The sequence below is a fragment of the Xyrauchen texanus genome, chromosome 14 (assembly GCF_025860055.1).
Source record: "Xyrauchen texanus isolate HMW12.3.18 chromosome 14, RBS_HiC_50CHRs, whole genome shotgun sequence".
Taxonomy (NCBI): Eukaryota; Metazoa; Chordata; class Actinopteri; order Cypriniformes; family Catostomidae; genus Xyrauchen; species Xyrauchen texanus.
In genome coordinates, this window is record NC_068289.1 from 20540831 (window position 1) to 20556641 (window position 15811).

Genomic DNA, 15811 nt, shown 5'->3' on the forward strand with positions numbered 1-15811 from the left:
TCTTTCCCCTCCAATAATCACGAACTAATACTTTGTCACCCATTGCAAATGTTCTCTCTTTAGCATGCAATTGACATTGCTGGCACAGTTTGTTTTGTGCTTTTTCAACCACAAGGCTTCAACATATCTAAGCGAGATTGCAACCTGCGGTGCAGAAAACAACATGGCAGGCGATTCCTTTGTGGTGGCGTGTGGGGTGTTTCGGCAAGCCAGTAGAAAGGTGTCCAGCCTTTATTGAATTGAAGTTGACCCCTTAGAACAATGTAGTGCCCGCATAAATGTCTGAACTAAGCATTCAGCCATTCGTAGCTGGGTGAAAAGGTGCAGATCGTGAATGTGTCACTCCATTAGCCTTGAGGAATGTCTGGAACTCATCCGAGGTGAACTGAGGCCCGTTATCACTAACCAGCACTTCTGGGAGTCCATAACAACTAAACAATCCCCTCAGCACCTGAATGGTCTTGGTAGACATAGTTGATTCTATCACACACACACCTCGGGCCATTTGGAGTGAGAATCCACAACCTCCAAGTATATGTGTCCTTCAAATGGACCTGCAAAGTCCACATGTATGCGTTGCCAAGGTGACTCTGGTCATTTCCAAGGGTGTAATGGTGAAGGACCAGGAGCTTTTTGCGTCCGCTGGCATGAATGACAGGTTTATGACAATTGTTCGAATTGAGCATCAATACCAGGCCACCAGACATAACTATGAGCAACCGACTTTATCCCGGATGAAGGGGGAGAGGGCGAGGAGGAGGCGGGAACTGCCAGTACCCTGGATCTCAGCTTAGGAGGGATGACCATTCCAACCCCACATAAGGCAACCCTGTTGTGTCAACTCATCTTTCCTGTTCACATACAGGGCAAGCACATTATTTGTATCCGTGACTGGTGAGAAACATCCAGTTGCCACCATTTCCATTACTTGTGACATAGTGGAGTCAGACCTTGTTTCTTTACAAACATCTGAACACAGCACCGGTAAGGAATCAAGATGCTTTACTTGAAACAATTCCACTGTATTCAGCTTAACTTGAGGTGCGGTTGGCAGAGGTAGTCGCGATAACCCATCCGCATTACAGTGATGTGCACCGTCTCTATACTGGATATCGTAATCATAGGCTGCCAACAACAAAGCCCAGCACTGCATCCGAGCTGCAGCCATGGATGGAATGGCTTTTGTTGGACTGATGATTGTTGTCAGTGGACAGTGGTCCGTAAGAAATGTAAACTTCCACCTGTACAAATATTGGTAGAATTTCCGTACTCCAAAGAAAATTCCAAGTGCCTCCCTTTCAATTTGAGCGTAGTTTTGCTCTGCTTTGCTCAATGTTATCGAGGCAAAGGCTATTGGCTTTTCCTGCCCGTCCAGGAGGATGTGTGAGATGACGGCGCCAACACCATATGGCGATGCATCACAGGCCAGTCTGATTGGTAGCTGTGGATTGTAATGTGTCAAAACGCTCTTTGACAGCAAAAAAAATGTTTCCTTGTCGAACGCATCCTCACACTCATGAGACCACAGCCACTGCTTTCCTTTGCACAGCAAAGCATTGAGGGGTGCTAACACTGAAAGATTAGGAATAAATCAACTGTAATAGTCAACTGTAATAGTTTAGAAGTCCTCGGTGCAGGCGCATCCCCGATTGCACTGACCTTTTTTGGTGACTTATGAAGACCTTGAGTATCTATGATGTGCCCCAAATACTCCAGCAAATATTTAAGGACACTTATAAATATGTATTTGAGAGGTCCAGTTTGGTGATGCGTTGGCCGCCTGACAATGATGCAAATAAGTCCTCTATTCGCAGAATCGGGTAACGTTCAACACAAAGGGCCAGATTCACTGTTACCTTAAAATCTCCACAAATCCTCACATCCCCATTCCTTTTAACATCTGGCATGATAGGTGTAGCTCATTCGCTCCATGTAACAGGGGAGATGACCCCCCAGCTCCAATAGTAGATTTATTTTGGCCTCAACTTTCGGCTTCAGTGCATAGGGGACATTGCGTGTTTGGCAAAATCGTGGCTGAAACTGTGGTTTGATTGACACTGTGGCCTCAAAACCTTTTAGCAAGCCCAGTCCTTTCCTGAAGACATTTTTGTGCTTTGCTAGCACCGTTTTAAGTGACTCCTTACTCACACACTCTTAATTTCACACCAGTTCAGCCTGATTTGCTTGAGCCATTCTCTGCCGAATAGTGGGGGGCGGTTCCTTCAATGACATAGAGTGGTAATCTCACCTTTTGTTTGTTCATTTTCACTTTGACTACGATGACCCCTACTGGAGACACCACCTCACCTGTATATGTTTTCATAATCACGTTTGTCTCACACAGTGATTTATGGGCAAGTCGTGCATTGTAAAGTTATCTTGAAATCAAGGAAACAGCAGCTCCAGTGTCTAATTCCATTTCCAAGAGTTCTCCCTCTACTTTTGACAATTCTTCTTTTCTAGTTATCACGTACAGTGCTCTATATCCATGGTGTCTTTGACCCTCATCTGATGTACTCTTTGTTTATGTTGGACATTTTCATCCTCACCGACTTTGCCCTTTTATATTCAGTCATGTATTTTCCTTTAATTCTACACACTCTGGAAATGTGGCCTTTTTTCCCACAGTTGTGGCACTGTTGCTCTTTGTAATAGCAATCTTTCACATTATGGTTCGTTCTTCCAAAACGGTAATACTTGCTTCTCCCTTTCTCTTGCAAGGACAGTGCATTAACTTTCAAAGAGCCACTTAACTGTTGAGATTTCCTTGCGGCCGTTTCTATAGACACTGCAATCACCACGGAATCAGCTGCTTCCGTCAGTAGCCGTTTCTGTAAAGACTCCGTTTTCAGCCCGCACACAAAGAGATCTCTTAATGCATCTCACAGATGCATCCCAAATTTGCAGTGTTCACTCAGCTTTTTCAAAACTGCAACATACTGTGCTACTGTTTCTGTTTCCTGTTGACTGCGGTTATGAAACCTAAATCTTTCTGCAATCATGATTGGTTTCGGAGAGAAATGTTCTTTCAAAACAGTCACAATGTCTTCATATGATTTCACACCCGGCCCATTACACTCAGCAACATTGCAATTCGTTTCTCATTTGCAATGTCATTTGCAGAAACAAACTGTTCAAACCTTTCTACGTAGGTCAAATCAAAGGCATCCATATGACCGATAAACACAGCCATTTTGTCGTGTGTTGTTTCACAAGTTCACTATATTCGTCAGATCTGCTGTATTCAGTAGCCAGTAATTCACCGTCGCACTAAATCATAAGTTCGACAAAGATAATCCTTGTCGCCAATATGTTATATCTTAATTTTTTATATAACATGAATGATATGCTGAGACCATTGCCTGTTAACTCACTTCTATTTACTGGGGAACTCTTTTTGTCTTCTTTTTACATCAACACAACATACAAGGGAATGAACTAGAGCGCCCTCTAGTGCACAAAAACATTGAGTGCATATATCACAGATATCACCAGATGTTACCACATGAAATCCATTTTGGAATACTTTAACGGGGTAAGGGATGTGCGAGGAGGAGGCGGGAACTGACTAAACAGTCAACGTAAAGTTTAATGATAAAGCTCAGCATAAAACAATCATAAACAAACGCAGACACACATACAACACGGCTGCGAGTGTCTCTCTCTCAAACAGGTGGCTCTGGCTAGTCTTTATCCCCCTCCAGGCTGATTAGCCTGATTCCACCCTCCTCCTCGTCACAAATACCTAAAGAAACATTTTAACTGTAGAAAATTTGTTTTGTTTTATTCTTCAGCACACATTGTGAATATTGACCCCTGACGTTGAGGATTCTGTTGAAGTCTTCTTTATGCACTCTCAGGAAGTGACAGTTGTCCTCCCTCAGTACAATGGATGCCGCCTGAGGAGCATCATTCACCAGAGCCAGCTTTCCAAAGTCATCACCCTCATGAAGTGTGCACACTACACCCTGCAAAGAGACACACACAGGTAGGTATTACACAGGGCCTTATTTGTACAAAAACATGTACAAAAAGGTATTTCGATTTACTCAGCTTAAAGGGGTCATGTCATGAGGAATAACATTTTCCTTGATATTTTGACATAAAAGAGATCTTTCTACAATAAAACATACATATATTTCAGAACTTGCAATTAAAAGCATTTACTGAAACCAAGCTAAAATGCTTCGTTCTCTACTTCCGCAACTAGCCTACGTCACTAGGGGCTCGTTAATTCATGACCGGCTCTACAGGGAAATACATCAACGCCTACTTAAACTCATCACACCCTTTGCCCCGCCCACTGGTGCTAAGTTCATACTCGGAGCAGGATATAGGCATACTGTGGTCTAACTATTCCTGAACACCAAAGGGGACCCATCTGGACTATTTTGGATTACGTTTGTATATATTTATGCACTAGACAGACATCTTTGACCACTTGATACATATCTCAGCCACTTTTAAAAGACACTGTGTCAAGTTACAACTCTGAAAAGGAAAAGCCATTATCTTTCATCTAGCTTCTCTGTCTCTTGCTTTAACCCCTTAAATTTAGTTTTATAATGTTGAGAGGCTTGTTCATTGTCTTATGACTGAGTTTCATATATGGCTGATTTTGACGGACTGCAGGCTTTTAGACAATCAGTGGCCGTTAATTTCTAAGTTTTAAGGAGGCACTCAGGAGGCGTTTAAGGAACGTTTCAGATAGAGTGCCAGAGACAGGGTGGAAAATTATCATATATTACTACATTATGACTGTTTTGTTGTAAAAATAAACCCTTAATAACATTATCAGTGGATCTCAGGGAAGATAATAAAACAAAAAAGGGCATTTCTCGACCCCTTTAATGTGAATTTATACTTAAATGTTTTACAGTATAATTGAATGTACACGCTAGTGTTAATTTCGTCAGACGAGACGAGACTAAATATGTTCGTCAACGACCTTTTTTTCCATGACTAAGACGAGACGATGACGAGACTGCACCAATGTCCAAAAACGCTGACTAAGACTAAATTAACATGCATTATTGTTGACGAAAAAAGACGAGACTAAAATGTTTTGCATAAAATAAAAACGAAGATAAAATCTATCTTCATTTTCGTCAACAATCGTCTCGACTTTTTCATCATGAGATAGAATATTCAGCTGTTACTGAGCCTTCAAAATATTCGAATGAGTTCAGCACTGTTGCTCAAGTGACGGTTACAGGTCTCATACTCCTGTTGCTGCCAGCCTGTGGATGCAACACGAAACTACATGGAGCAAGAACACAACAACAATGACATTGACAAAAGTCAGAGTGTGTCATTATAACTGACGGGAAGCACTGCGGACAAAAAATATCGGGAAAAACACCACCAACCTTAAGCTGACATCTAAAGGGTACACTCTGAATAGAAAAATGAGACAAAAGGCAACCAAAAACAGCTTTAAAAACCTTTGTAATTTGTCAGTCTGAGTCTGTTGGGCCCCAGCTTTTGAATTGTGTTGGTTCAAAATAAAATAATCTAAAGAACAAGTTCATCATTTGTGAATGTGTCTCTTAAATCAGAAAACCAGACACTTTTAACAAAGTGAATTCAACAAAAATCATTCAACAAGTGTATTTTGTCAGGTAATTATGACATTTAACCAATATTTGAGATGTGTTAAACACTATTTGACTGAAATGGTTATCTCAGAATTAATCTCAGAAATAATTTATTTTAAAAAGACAAATGTTTTGACTTATACTTGACTAAGATATATTGAGTTTTCTTTTGACTAAAATGACGAGACTTTTAGTCGACTAAAACTTGACTAAGATACCTTAAATTCTCTTTTGACTAAAACTAGACTAAAATGACGAGACTTTTAGTCGACTAAAACTTGACTAACAAAAAAAGATATGTGAATGACTAAATATGACTAAAACTAACAAGGACATTTGGCACAAGACTAAGACTAAATTAAAAATAGGTGACAAAATTAACACTAGTACACGCACACTGTATGCACAAGTTTCTGTATGCACAAGCCTAAAATTGGCTCAAGTGTGATTAGCTGGCTTGTTTCCCCCACATTCAAATTTTAATTGGTCTGTTTAATGTGAAAGCGTTATTGAAGAATGACCAATCTGACCTTCCCATAGATCACCACGTTAACAGAGCCCTTCAGGATGATGTACCACATTGTGCCCTCCTCTCCTTGATTAAACACTAGAGGGACAAGAAATAAATATATAACACAAAACTAATCTGATTATAATCTCACAGAGACATATAATAGAACAAAGAATACAGATTAGTCAACAGCAGACCGATAACCTGGGATTATCACACTGAAATTCAGTAATTGTTTAAGTCAGTTTAGCATGTCCTGTAGGGTTTGATTTGATGAATTTGTGAGGTGAAACAGGTTAACGGTACAGTAGCTTTGACACTTACACACTGTGCCTGCTTTTGCATGGGACTCAAATATTAGAATGCCAGTTAATTCCCTATTCACCTGAGGAGAAAAGAGAATATAATTTTATCAGTAATGAAAACAATGTCACCATGTAATTAATTAAACAAAACTGTTTGACAGAATAAAGCCAGCTGTTCTTGCATTAAATAGTGCACTCAAAAAACAAAATTCTGTCATCATGTGCTCACCTTAATGCCGTTCCAAAACCAAATAAACACAAAAGAAGAAGTGTTTGCCAAATGTCCAGAGTGCTCTTTTCCGTTCTCTTCTGAAAGTAAATGGGGACTAGGGCTGTCAAGATCCAAAAAGAATATAAAGGTAGTCCATATGACACTTAACATTTATTCCATGTCTTCTAAAGTTATACGATAAGATTTGTGATGCAAGATTGAAATTTAAGTAATTATTCACTGATAATCTGAATAACGATTAAAACGATAACCTCTCCGCCGTGGCTCTCAAATCTCATTTGTGCTCACGTATATCCTAATATGATGTGTCACCAAGTGTCCAGCAAGGTTTGATGTTAATAATGATGTTTGCATCCATTAACGGATTTCCTTTATGTGCACAATCGAAATAATGTGAAAACAATTTGCTAAAAAATAAGAATTTTCATTCTGTGTGGTTAAGAGAACAAAATCGTCACTTTTAGGAAAATTTAAGCGAAACACTTTGCTCTTTCATTAAATGTAATTAATTAATTGATTATAGCACGCAGACAAAACGCTCTTACAAACTTAATTTTGTAATTTGCTACCGTTCAGTGGCAGATGCCTTATGTACAGGAGTGAAAGCATGTTACAGTTCTGGGAGGTAATAGCAGCCAATCATTTTGAGGACAGTTTTTAGCTTTATACATGAAAGGTCACAAGACTTTAAATGCAAAACTAGATACTACATAAATTCTATAGGAATATATTTGGTAAGTGTTACGTTTGGTAATCGTAATTCATGCACATCTCTTCTTGGCGAATAAAAATGTGAGCGTATATGTTTTAATGCGCAGTTTGCATCTGGGTGTTTCTATCCAGCAGATTTTTATGTAATATGCAAAGATTTGCATAAAAATATGTGTATGGAATCCAGCTATATCATTGGTTCTTCACTGTATTGTCACTGAAGTCACACCTGGCTCAATCCATATGGGAATTTTGTAGTGAATTACTGAATTGTCTTTTCCTCACTTAAAGTCATTGTATGGCTTCAGAAGAATATTGTACTGTAGTACACAAGTAATATGGACTTCTTTTACAGTATGGTACTTTTTTGTTCATTTTGGTGCTTGACAGCCCCAATCCACATTCACTTTCATTGCAGAGAAAAAGAGCAGCGCTGAGATTTTCCCAAATTTCTCCTGTCGTGCTTCACAAAAGAAATGACTGTTTATAGGTTTGGAATGAGGATAAGTAAATAATGGCAGAACTATCCCTTGAACTAATTGTGGCAGGGCGGAGGGCAGGGCCATGATCATACACACCCGGTCCCTATAAAGGTCAACTGCGGAGGATTGTGCGGGAGAGAGAAATAGTTTACGGACATGTCCGTCATGTGTGTGTGTTTGTCTTTTAAGTTTCAAATTAAATTATTATTTTTATTGTCAAGCCGGTTCTCGCCTTCTCCTTTCCATCAAACTGCTTTACACTGGTGCCGAAATCCGGGAAGGAGGAGGGATGCGCCGTAGTAGAGTTCTCGCCACTACCGTCCACCCCAACAGAGCAGCCGCGAGGGGAGAAGGGGCTCCTAACCGACTGCCTGGAGCGGTCAGGACCGCTGCCAGGGGTGGAGGAGTCACCTACCAGCCGCTGAGACCGCCGACCGCGAGCGGGGAGGGGCTTGCTGCCGACCGGCTGGAGCCGGAGAACCGCTGCCAAGGGCGGGGGAGACCCCTTCTGTTCCCCAAGAACGCGGCGGGGACTGGAGGTCTGCCTCCAATCCGCCCGGAGAGGCACGTCTGTCATCCGTTAGAGGGTGGAGGAGTGGCCGAGGAACAAGCTACGGCATATCGGAGAACTGGCGAGTAAGCCTTTTCCCTCTCGTTTACATTTTACAGTGTTTTTTGGGGGGTACTACACAGTTACAGGAAGTACCCCCCTATTTAATTATTTCTGTTTCCCTCCCCATGTCCCCTCATACACACCCGGTCCCTTATCAGGCTAATCAAGCCTCCAAGAGGGATAAAGGTCGACTGCGGAGGATTGTGCGGGAAAGAGAGATCGTTTACGGACATGTCCGTCATGTGTGTGTTTGTCTTTTGTTTGAGTTTGAGTTTGAAATTAAACTATTATTTGTATCGTCAAGCTGGTTCTCGCCTCCTCCTTTCCATTGACTGCTTTACACTAATGTAATGTGGTTTATTCAAAACTATAAGCTTATTTTGAGCTGACTTACAGTTGTGGAAAGATGAGATAAGGCTTTAATGTGCAGCAGCTCCTCATAAATGATCTCCAGTTCATCTAGTGTCCTCTGTGTCCACAGCAGGCCTGCAGTGAAGACAATGATATCATCCAATTGATTCTGACATTTTACATTTTCTTTAAAAAGTTAAGTTTAGGTGCAAATATTACTTCCCCAAGCACTGTTAAATTGCATGTTGTAGTCTAATCTCCCATTGGAGTGTTTCAGGCAATCAGTAATTTGGGAAAGTTGAGAGAAAATCAGGCAAACAGGGGCAGATACACATCTGATCTCTGTGAGCAGTTATCTGTAAGTGCCAGAACGCACTGTTTCTGCAGGATCATTCGCAGATGGGCGTCAGGTCCGATCTGAGAGAGAAGGAGGAGGGTGTCCTGCAGCTCTTCATCACTCTCTTTCTTCTTATCCACACTGGGGAGGGAAGAGTCCTCCATCTTGCCTTCCAGGAAGCAATAGAACAGATTATTATCTTGGAAAGTCAGCTCCTGGTCAACTACAGAACATCATCAGCCGGTTAAGAGAGCACATATAGGTAAACTTATGAAAGCATACAAAACACAAATAAAAAAAGGGGAATAATGACTTCACCAATTCACTAACAACTACTAAAATAAAAACCCCAGCCAGACGGGACTCATTTAGGGCCGGTTCGAGTAATAATACTTTTTTTATTTAAAGTTAGTGTTGGGTTTGGATGTGTAGTTAATTTTTTAAAAGTAAATAAAAGGCAGATGGGGAATGGAAACCTGTTTGAAAATAAATATTTTTGCAATTTCGTTTGCTGACTCTAGTGGTGCAGAAAATACACACTTCAGCTTTGAGAGTTGCTTAAAACTGTTGTGTAGACATAGTGATGAAATACTGTGCAGTGATTTACTGCATTTATGAAATGCTCACCATGGTTTAACACTCCCTCCTCCAACAGCACCTGCCACATGCCAACTGCCTGAACACGAGAGTGAACACAGGATGTGTGCTTCAACAACCAATCAACAAGCTCTGTGCCTATACAGCACTGCCTACAACACAAATACATAAGAAGGTATAGATTATATGCAGTGCTGGGTGTAATCTGATTACAAAGTAATTAGTTACAGTATCCAAATGACTTTGTTAGTGAAAAAGTAGTGTTACACGTTACATTTCTACATCCTAAATGCTTTTAAATTACATTTTCCTTGTTAGTCAACAACAACAACTTAGAGTAACCTTTGTTAGTCAACACCACTTGCCGCTGCATCCACAGATGCAAGTTAAGACATTTCTATGCAAAGCAGAAGCCATACATCAACACTGTCAAGAAGCGGTGCCAACTTCTCTGGTCTTGGTCTCATCTTAGATGGAAAGTAGTAGTCCACATTTAAAAAAAACATAGCCATCATGTTATCAAGGCCAAAGAGGAAAATGACCATCCAAGCTGTCCAAAAGCCAGTGTCTGTATGGGCAAGGTGTGTGTCAGTGCCCATGGCATGGGTAACTCACACATCGGTGAGGGCTACATTAATGCAGACAGATATGGACAAATTGTGGAGCAGCATATATTGCCATCCAACACCGTCTTTTCCAGGGATGTCCCAGAATTTTCAGCAGGATAATTTCAAACCACATACTGGCCGAATAAGAAGAGAGTGCGGGTGCTAGATTGGCCTGCCTGCAGTCCTGACCATCTCCAATTTAGAATGTGAGGTGCATTATGATGCACACCATACGGCAACAAAAACCCTGTGCAATTGTGCAGCTGAAGACCTGCATAATGGATGAATGGGGGAAAATTCAACTATTTAAACTTAACAAACTTGTATCTTCAGTGCCCAAATGCTTAATAAGTGTTATAAGAAGAAATGGTGATGTATCACAGTGGTAAACACTTGACTGTCCCAACTTTTTTGGAGTGTGTTGCAATCATCTGATTTAAATTACTGTACATTAAAACAAAAAACAATGAAATTCACAAGATAAAACTTCATATAATGTTTAGTTGTAGTGCTTTCAATATAGCAAAGGGTGAATAAAATTTACAAATCACTCCGATTTTCTTTTTGTTAGCAACTTTTTCTGAATTGGGGTTGTACAAAAACATTTTGTACATTTTTGGAGTGTGTTGCAATCATCTGATTTAAATTACTGTACATTAAAACAAAAAACAATGAAATTCACAAGATAAAACTTCATATAATGTTTAGTTGTAGTGCTTTCAATATAGCAAAGGGTGAATATAATTTACAAATCACTCCGATTTTCTTTTTGTTAGCAACTTTTTCTGAATTGGGGTTGTACATTTCAGAACTCAAAACTTCCTCCCCAGTCCAAAAATAGCATTTATATTTGCTAATCTGCTGGAACATCTAATTTTGAAATCTGTTTGTTTGTGACGTAACGAGACATTGCTCATTCGCATGTACATAGCCCAAAACATGCATCATAATCGTGGGTACACTGTAAAGGAGAGAACAGCTCAAGTTATCGTTGTGAGGTGAGGATGACAAGTATCAGACATTATTATGTACCTGAATGTGGAGAAACTGCACCGATGGATCCCAGCAATAGAAATAAATGGCTTAAGCTTATTTTTAATGATGTGCCTGATGATCCTGATCACTACAATGGGCAACTACTTGTTTGTTCAACAAATTTTACAGCTGACTCTTTTATGAATCACTCACAATATGCAGCAGGCTTTTCAATATTTATTTTATTGAAAGATGCAGCAGTGCCAATTGTATTGCATCCCGCAGTAATGCCAGTAGGTAAACCATTTATTTCTAATCTTTCATTAATCACTGTGTTTTTGATAAAAAGTAAGGCATCCTTTATCGTTAAGTAACCTCTCATTACTACACTGTTGTGAACCCTTTAATGTGAATATTAGAAGCCTTTATTTATTTTGGTCACACGTTATACATATATATATATATATACAGTGAAATATATATATATATATATATATATATATATATATATATATATATATATATATATATATATATATATATATATATATATATATATTTTTCCCATATCCCAGCTAAGCTGGGGTCAGAGTGCAGCCATGATACAGGGCTCCTGGCGCAGATAGGGTCAAGGGCCTTGCTCAAGGTCCCAACAGTGGCATCTTCACGGTGCTGGGCTTGAACCCCTGACCTTCTGGTCAGTAACACAGAGCCTTAACCGCTGAGCCCCATATCAAATTAGAGGTTTTAATGAGTAAAAAGTACTTCCCTAACCTTAAACTTTAGCCTAAACCTAACCAATAGTGTCTTAAATGAGATGTAATGAGATGTAAATAAAACAGATATCCTTACCCTAAACCAACAGCAAAACCTAACCGATAGTGTTCATAAAGATAAATGAGAGGTGAACAAAACAGTCATCCTTACCCTAACCAACACCTAAGCCTAACTGATAGTGTTTTTAAAGAAAATGTTACATGAAAAGCACTCAGAAGCAAACATGTCATCTCATGCCGCTTCTATGACACTTTAATCTCACATGTCTTCTGCGTGCAAAGTCCTACACTCTAATCAGGTGAGCTACAGCGTAAGCTAATCACATTAGCTTTAACCTTTACACACATTAGAAGTGTGTAGGTGGGTCTGTAATACAAGTGTTACATTTTTGTATCAATATTTAAAAGAGTACAATTTTAGGAAATAACATAGCAGTGTGTGAGTGAAAGAGCTAAAAATAAGTGTTAATAAAGTCATAATCAGCCATTGTACTTGTGATTTGTGTGAAAGTGAATAAAACACACAGCAGTTGTCACACCTCTAGAGCTCATTTCACAACGAAAAAGCGACAAAATGTAGAACGAGGCACTTAAAACTCAGTTTGCAAAAACTTTTAGTTATAGTATCGTTCATTCTAAGAGACAAAATCAACTTATCTGAAACTCCATAATTATGCAACTCATATAAATACATCAACATAAGACTGTCCACATTGAAAAGTCAGTGAAGCCTGTTGGGTGATTAAAATCTTGTCAAGGTGAAGTAATAAGCAGAAAGCAGGATATACAGTACACAATATTATTCTTAAACACCAGAAGAACCTGTATAAGGGTGAAATGAGGGAAAGTCAGTCAAAGTGTGTGCTGTTCCTGGTTGAGTGTAGCACCTGCTACTCTGCAGATCCTTCTGATGAATCCCAACGTTAAAACGAGTAGTTGAATTGAAAAAATTATTCATGATCATTACAATTATCTTTTATTTAATCACTTATTTATTTAAATAATAAAGAATATATAGTATGACCCCTTTATATTTAATATTTTTAAATATTAAAGACATTCAAATACATTTTAAAACTCCTCCCCCTTCCCGACCTACTGACCTGTATTTTTTCAGGTGGGACTTCCTGTCTCTGAACATGTGAGGTGCTTGGAACAGGATGGTGTTTCGTAATACTTTACCTGCCTGCAAGATCTTCTCTGATGCCATCTGAGACAGAGTCTGAGATAAAAACACAGCCACACAGTTCACCGATGTGATTGACAGCTGTCAGTCTTATAAAAGGATGACTGTAATCCCTGTGTAATGGATTTGGGGTGAAGTTTGATGAGACTTTGAATGAATGATTTCTGGAAAACAAAACACACATATTTAAAATGGAAATGCCAGAATAAAAATACAAATGAAGGAATGGGTCTTTATGTTAACCAGTTTTAGCAATATAAATTCACAGTGAAATATAGGCAGTGTAACGTTTAGCAGGAGGAGGCAGACGAGGAGTGAGGATATACACGAGGGTTTTATTGAATAAAGTGAAAACAAGACAGACTGGAACAGAGGAATCATCCACGGTGGGAAAACTGAAGACATAACCCCCTCTGAGGAGCGGATTCCAGACGCTCCTAAAAGAAAACAAAAAATACACAAAAAACAAAACAAAATCGTCCAAGGAGTGAGGGGGGCAGGCAGACCAAGGAGAGCACACGGGGAAACCAGACAGTCCAAGGGGGCACAAGGGGCAACCAGACAGTCCACGGGGGCACAAAGGGCAGACAGGCAGTCCACGGGGAGCACAAGATGGGGACTGGATCAGGTGGCCTGGGAGCTGGCCACAGGGCAAAGATAGGTTCAGGAGGCCTGGGAGGCGGCCACAGGACAAGGACAGGTTCAGGAGGCCTGGGAGGCGGCCACAGGACAGGGACAGGTTCAGGAGGCCTGGGAGGCGGCCGTAGGACAAGGACAGGTTCAGGAGGCCTGGGAGGCGGCCACCGGACAGGGACAGGTTCAGGAGGCCTGGGAGCTGGCCACAGGGCAAGGACAGGGTCTGGAGGCCTGGGAGTCGGCCACAGGACAGGTTTGGGAGGTCTTGGAGTCGGCCTCAGGACAACAGCCATGGGGAACTCTGAGGGCGGAGCTTGAGCCTGGGAGGCTCGAGAGGCGAAGCCCTTGGAGGCTCGAGAGGCGGAGCCCTGGGAGGCTCGGGAGGCGGAACCCCGGGAGGCTAGAGATGCGCTGACTCTGGGACGGTCATGGCTACAGGCGCTGGCTCTTGGACAGTCGAGGCTACTGGCACTGGCTCTCTGACATTCAAGGCTTCAGGCACTGGCTCACTGACGTTCGAGGCTACAGGCACTGGCTCACTGGCGATCCAGGCTTCAGGCACTGGCTCACTGGCGTTCAAGGCTTCAGGCACTGGCTCACTGACGTTCGAGACTACAGGCACTGGCTCACTGATGTTCGAGGCTACAGGCACTGGCTCACTGATGTTTGGGCTGCAGGCATTGGCTTGTTGGCCGTGGTATGCGTGAGCTCTGGTTTGTTGGACATAGAAGGCAGAGCCACGGGAGGTTCAGGGATGGAGCCGTGGAAGGCGGAGGCTGGAGAGCAGGAGCCTTCCCTGTTCTCCTCCTCCTCCGGGCGGACGAGGCTGACAACGCTGGATCGCTGACCGTGGCAGGCGTGGGCTCAGGCTCGCTGATTGTGGCTGGCGTGGGCTCAGGCTCGCTGACCGTGGCTAGCGTGGGCTCAGGCTCGCTGACCGTGGCTGGCGTGGGCTCTGGCTCGCTGACCGTGGCAGGCGTGAACTGGGGAGCGGAAGCCTTTCTTCTCCTCCTCCTCCTCTGGGCGGACGAGACTGGCAGTGCTGGCTCGTTGACCAAGGCAGGCATGAAGGGACGAGCCATGGACAACTGGGGGGTCACCAATGTGGGATTAGAGGCAGGGTCCTCCTCGACAACGCCCACAGTGAACGGCGAGCCACAGGCCAGCAGAGTCTCCTCCATAAATTCGCGGAGCGTCCAGCCGCGCGTCGCTAGTGGCAACCGCTCCTTGAGCAAACTGTTCAGGTTGGCCCGGAAGAAAACCACCAGGGAGGAGTCTGGGAAGTCCGTGACACTTGCTAGCTCGAGAAAATCGCGGATGTGGTCCTCCACAGGACGGTTCTCTTGCATTAGGCTTAGTAGATGACAGTTGGCTCGTAACACCGTTAGATCCATATCTTGGTCGATCGTTGTGTAACGTTTAGCAGGTGGAGGCAGACGAGGAGTGAGGATCTACACGCGGGTTTTATTGAACAAAGTGAAAACAAGACAGACTGGAACAGAGGAAACATCCACGGTGGGAAAACTGAAACCAAAACATGAAAATATCGGGGGTACATGAACAGGATGAATACGGCAAGACAGGCACGACATCTACTTCCGAACATGAGCTAACACAAACAATGATCGACAAGGGAATGGAGGAACAGCGGGGTTTAAATACACAGATATGATGATGACAAAACGACAATCAGGTGAGCACAATAACACAGTGATGAGGGCCGGGAATCATGGTAATAGGAGTCCATGACGGTGACACGAGAAACACGGGGCAGACAACCAGGGATCGTAACAGGCAGACAGTGCTATTGTATGTTGTTTTTGGCTGACTGTGTATATCACATTTCTCACAAGAACTTATCATTAATAACATCATGACTCTCTTACATAACTAA

At 41.9% G+C, this 15811-nt stretch overlaps 1 protein-coding gene across 1 annotated transcript in view; it reads right to left on the reverse strand.

Moving 5' to 3' along the window:
• Positions 1-15811, reverse strand: part of rapgef4a (Rap guanine nucleotide exchange factor 4a) — a 96145-nt gene that overhangs the window by 17327 nt on the left and 63007 nt on the right. The window contains 7 exon segments of the mRNA XM_052141762.1: positions 3822-3968; positions 6128-6204; positions 6433-6493; positions 8846-8920; positions 9169-9362; positions 9767-9888; positions 13199-13305. Of these exon segments, the coding sequence (XP_051997722.1) occupies positions 3822-3968; positions 6128-6204; positions 6433-6493; positions 8846-8920; positions 9169-9362; positions 9767-9888; positions 13199-13305 (783 nt within the window).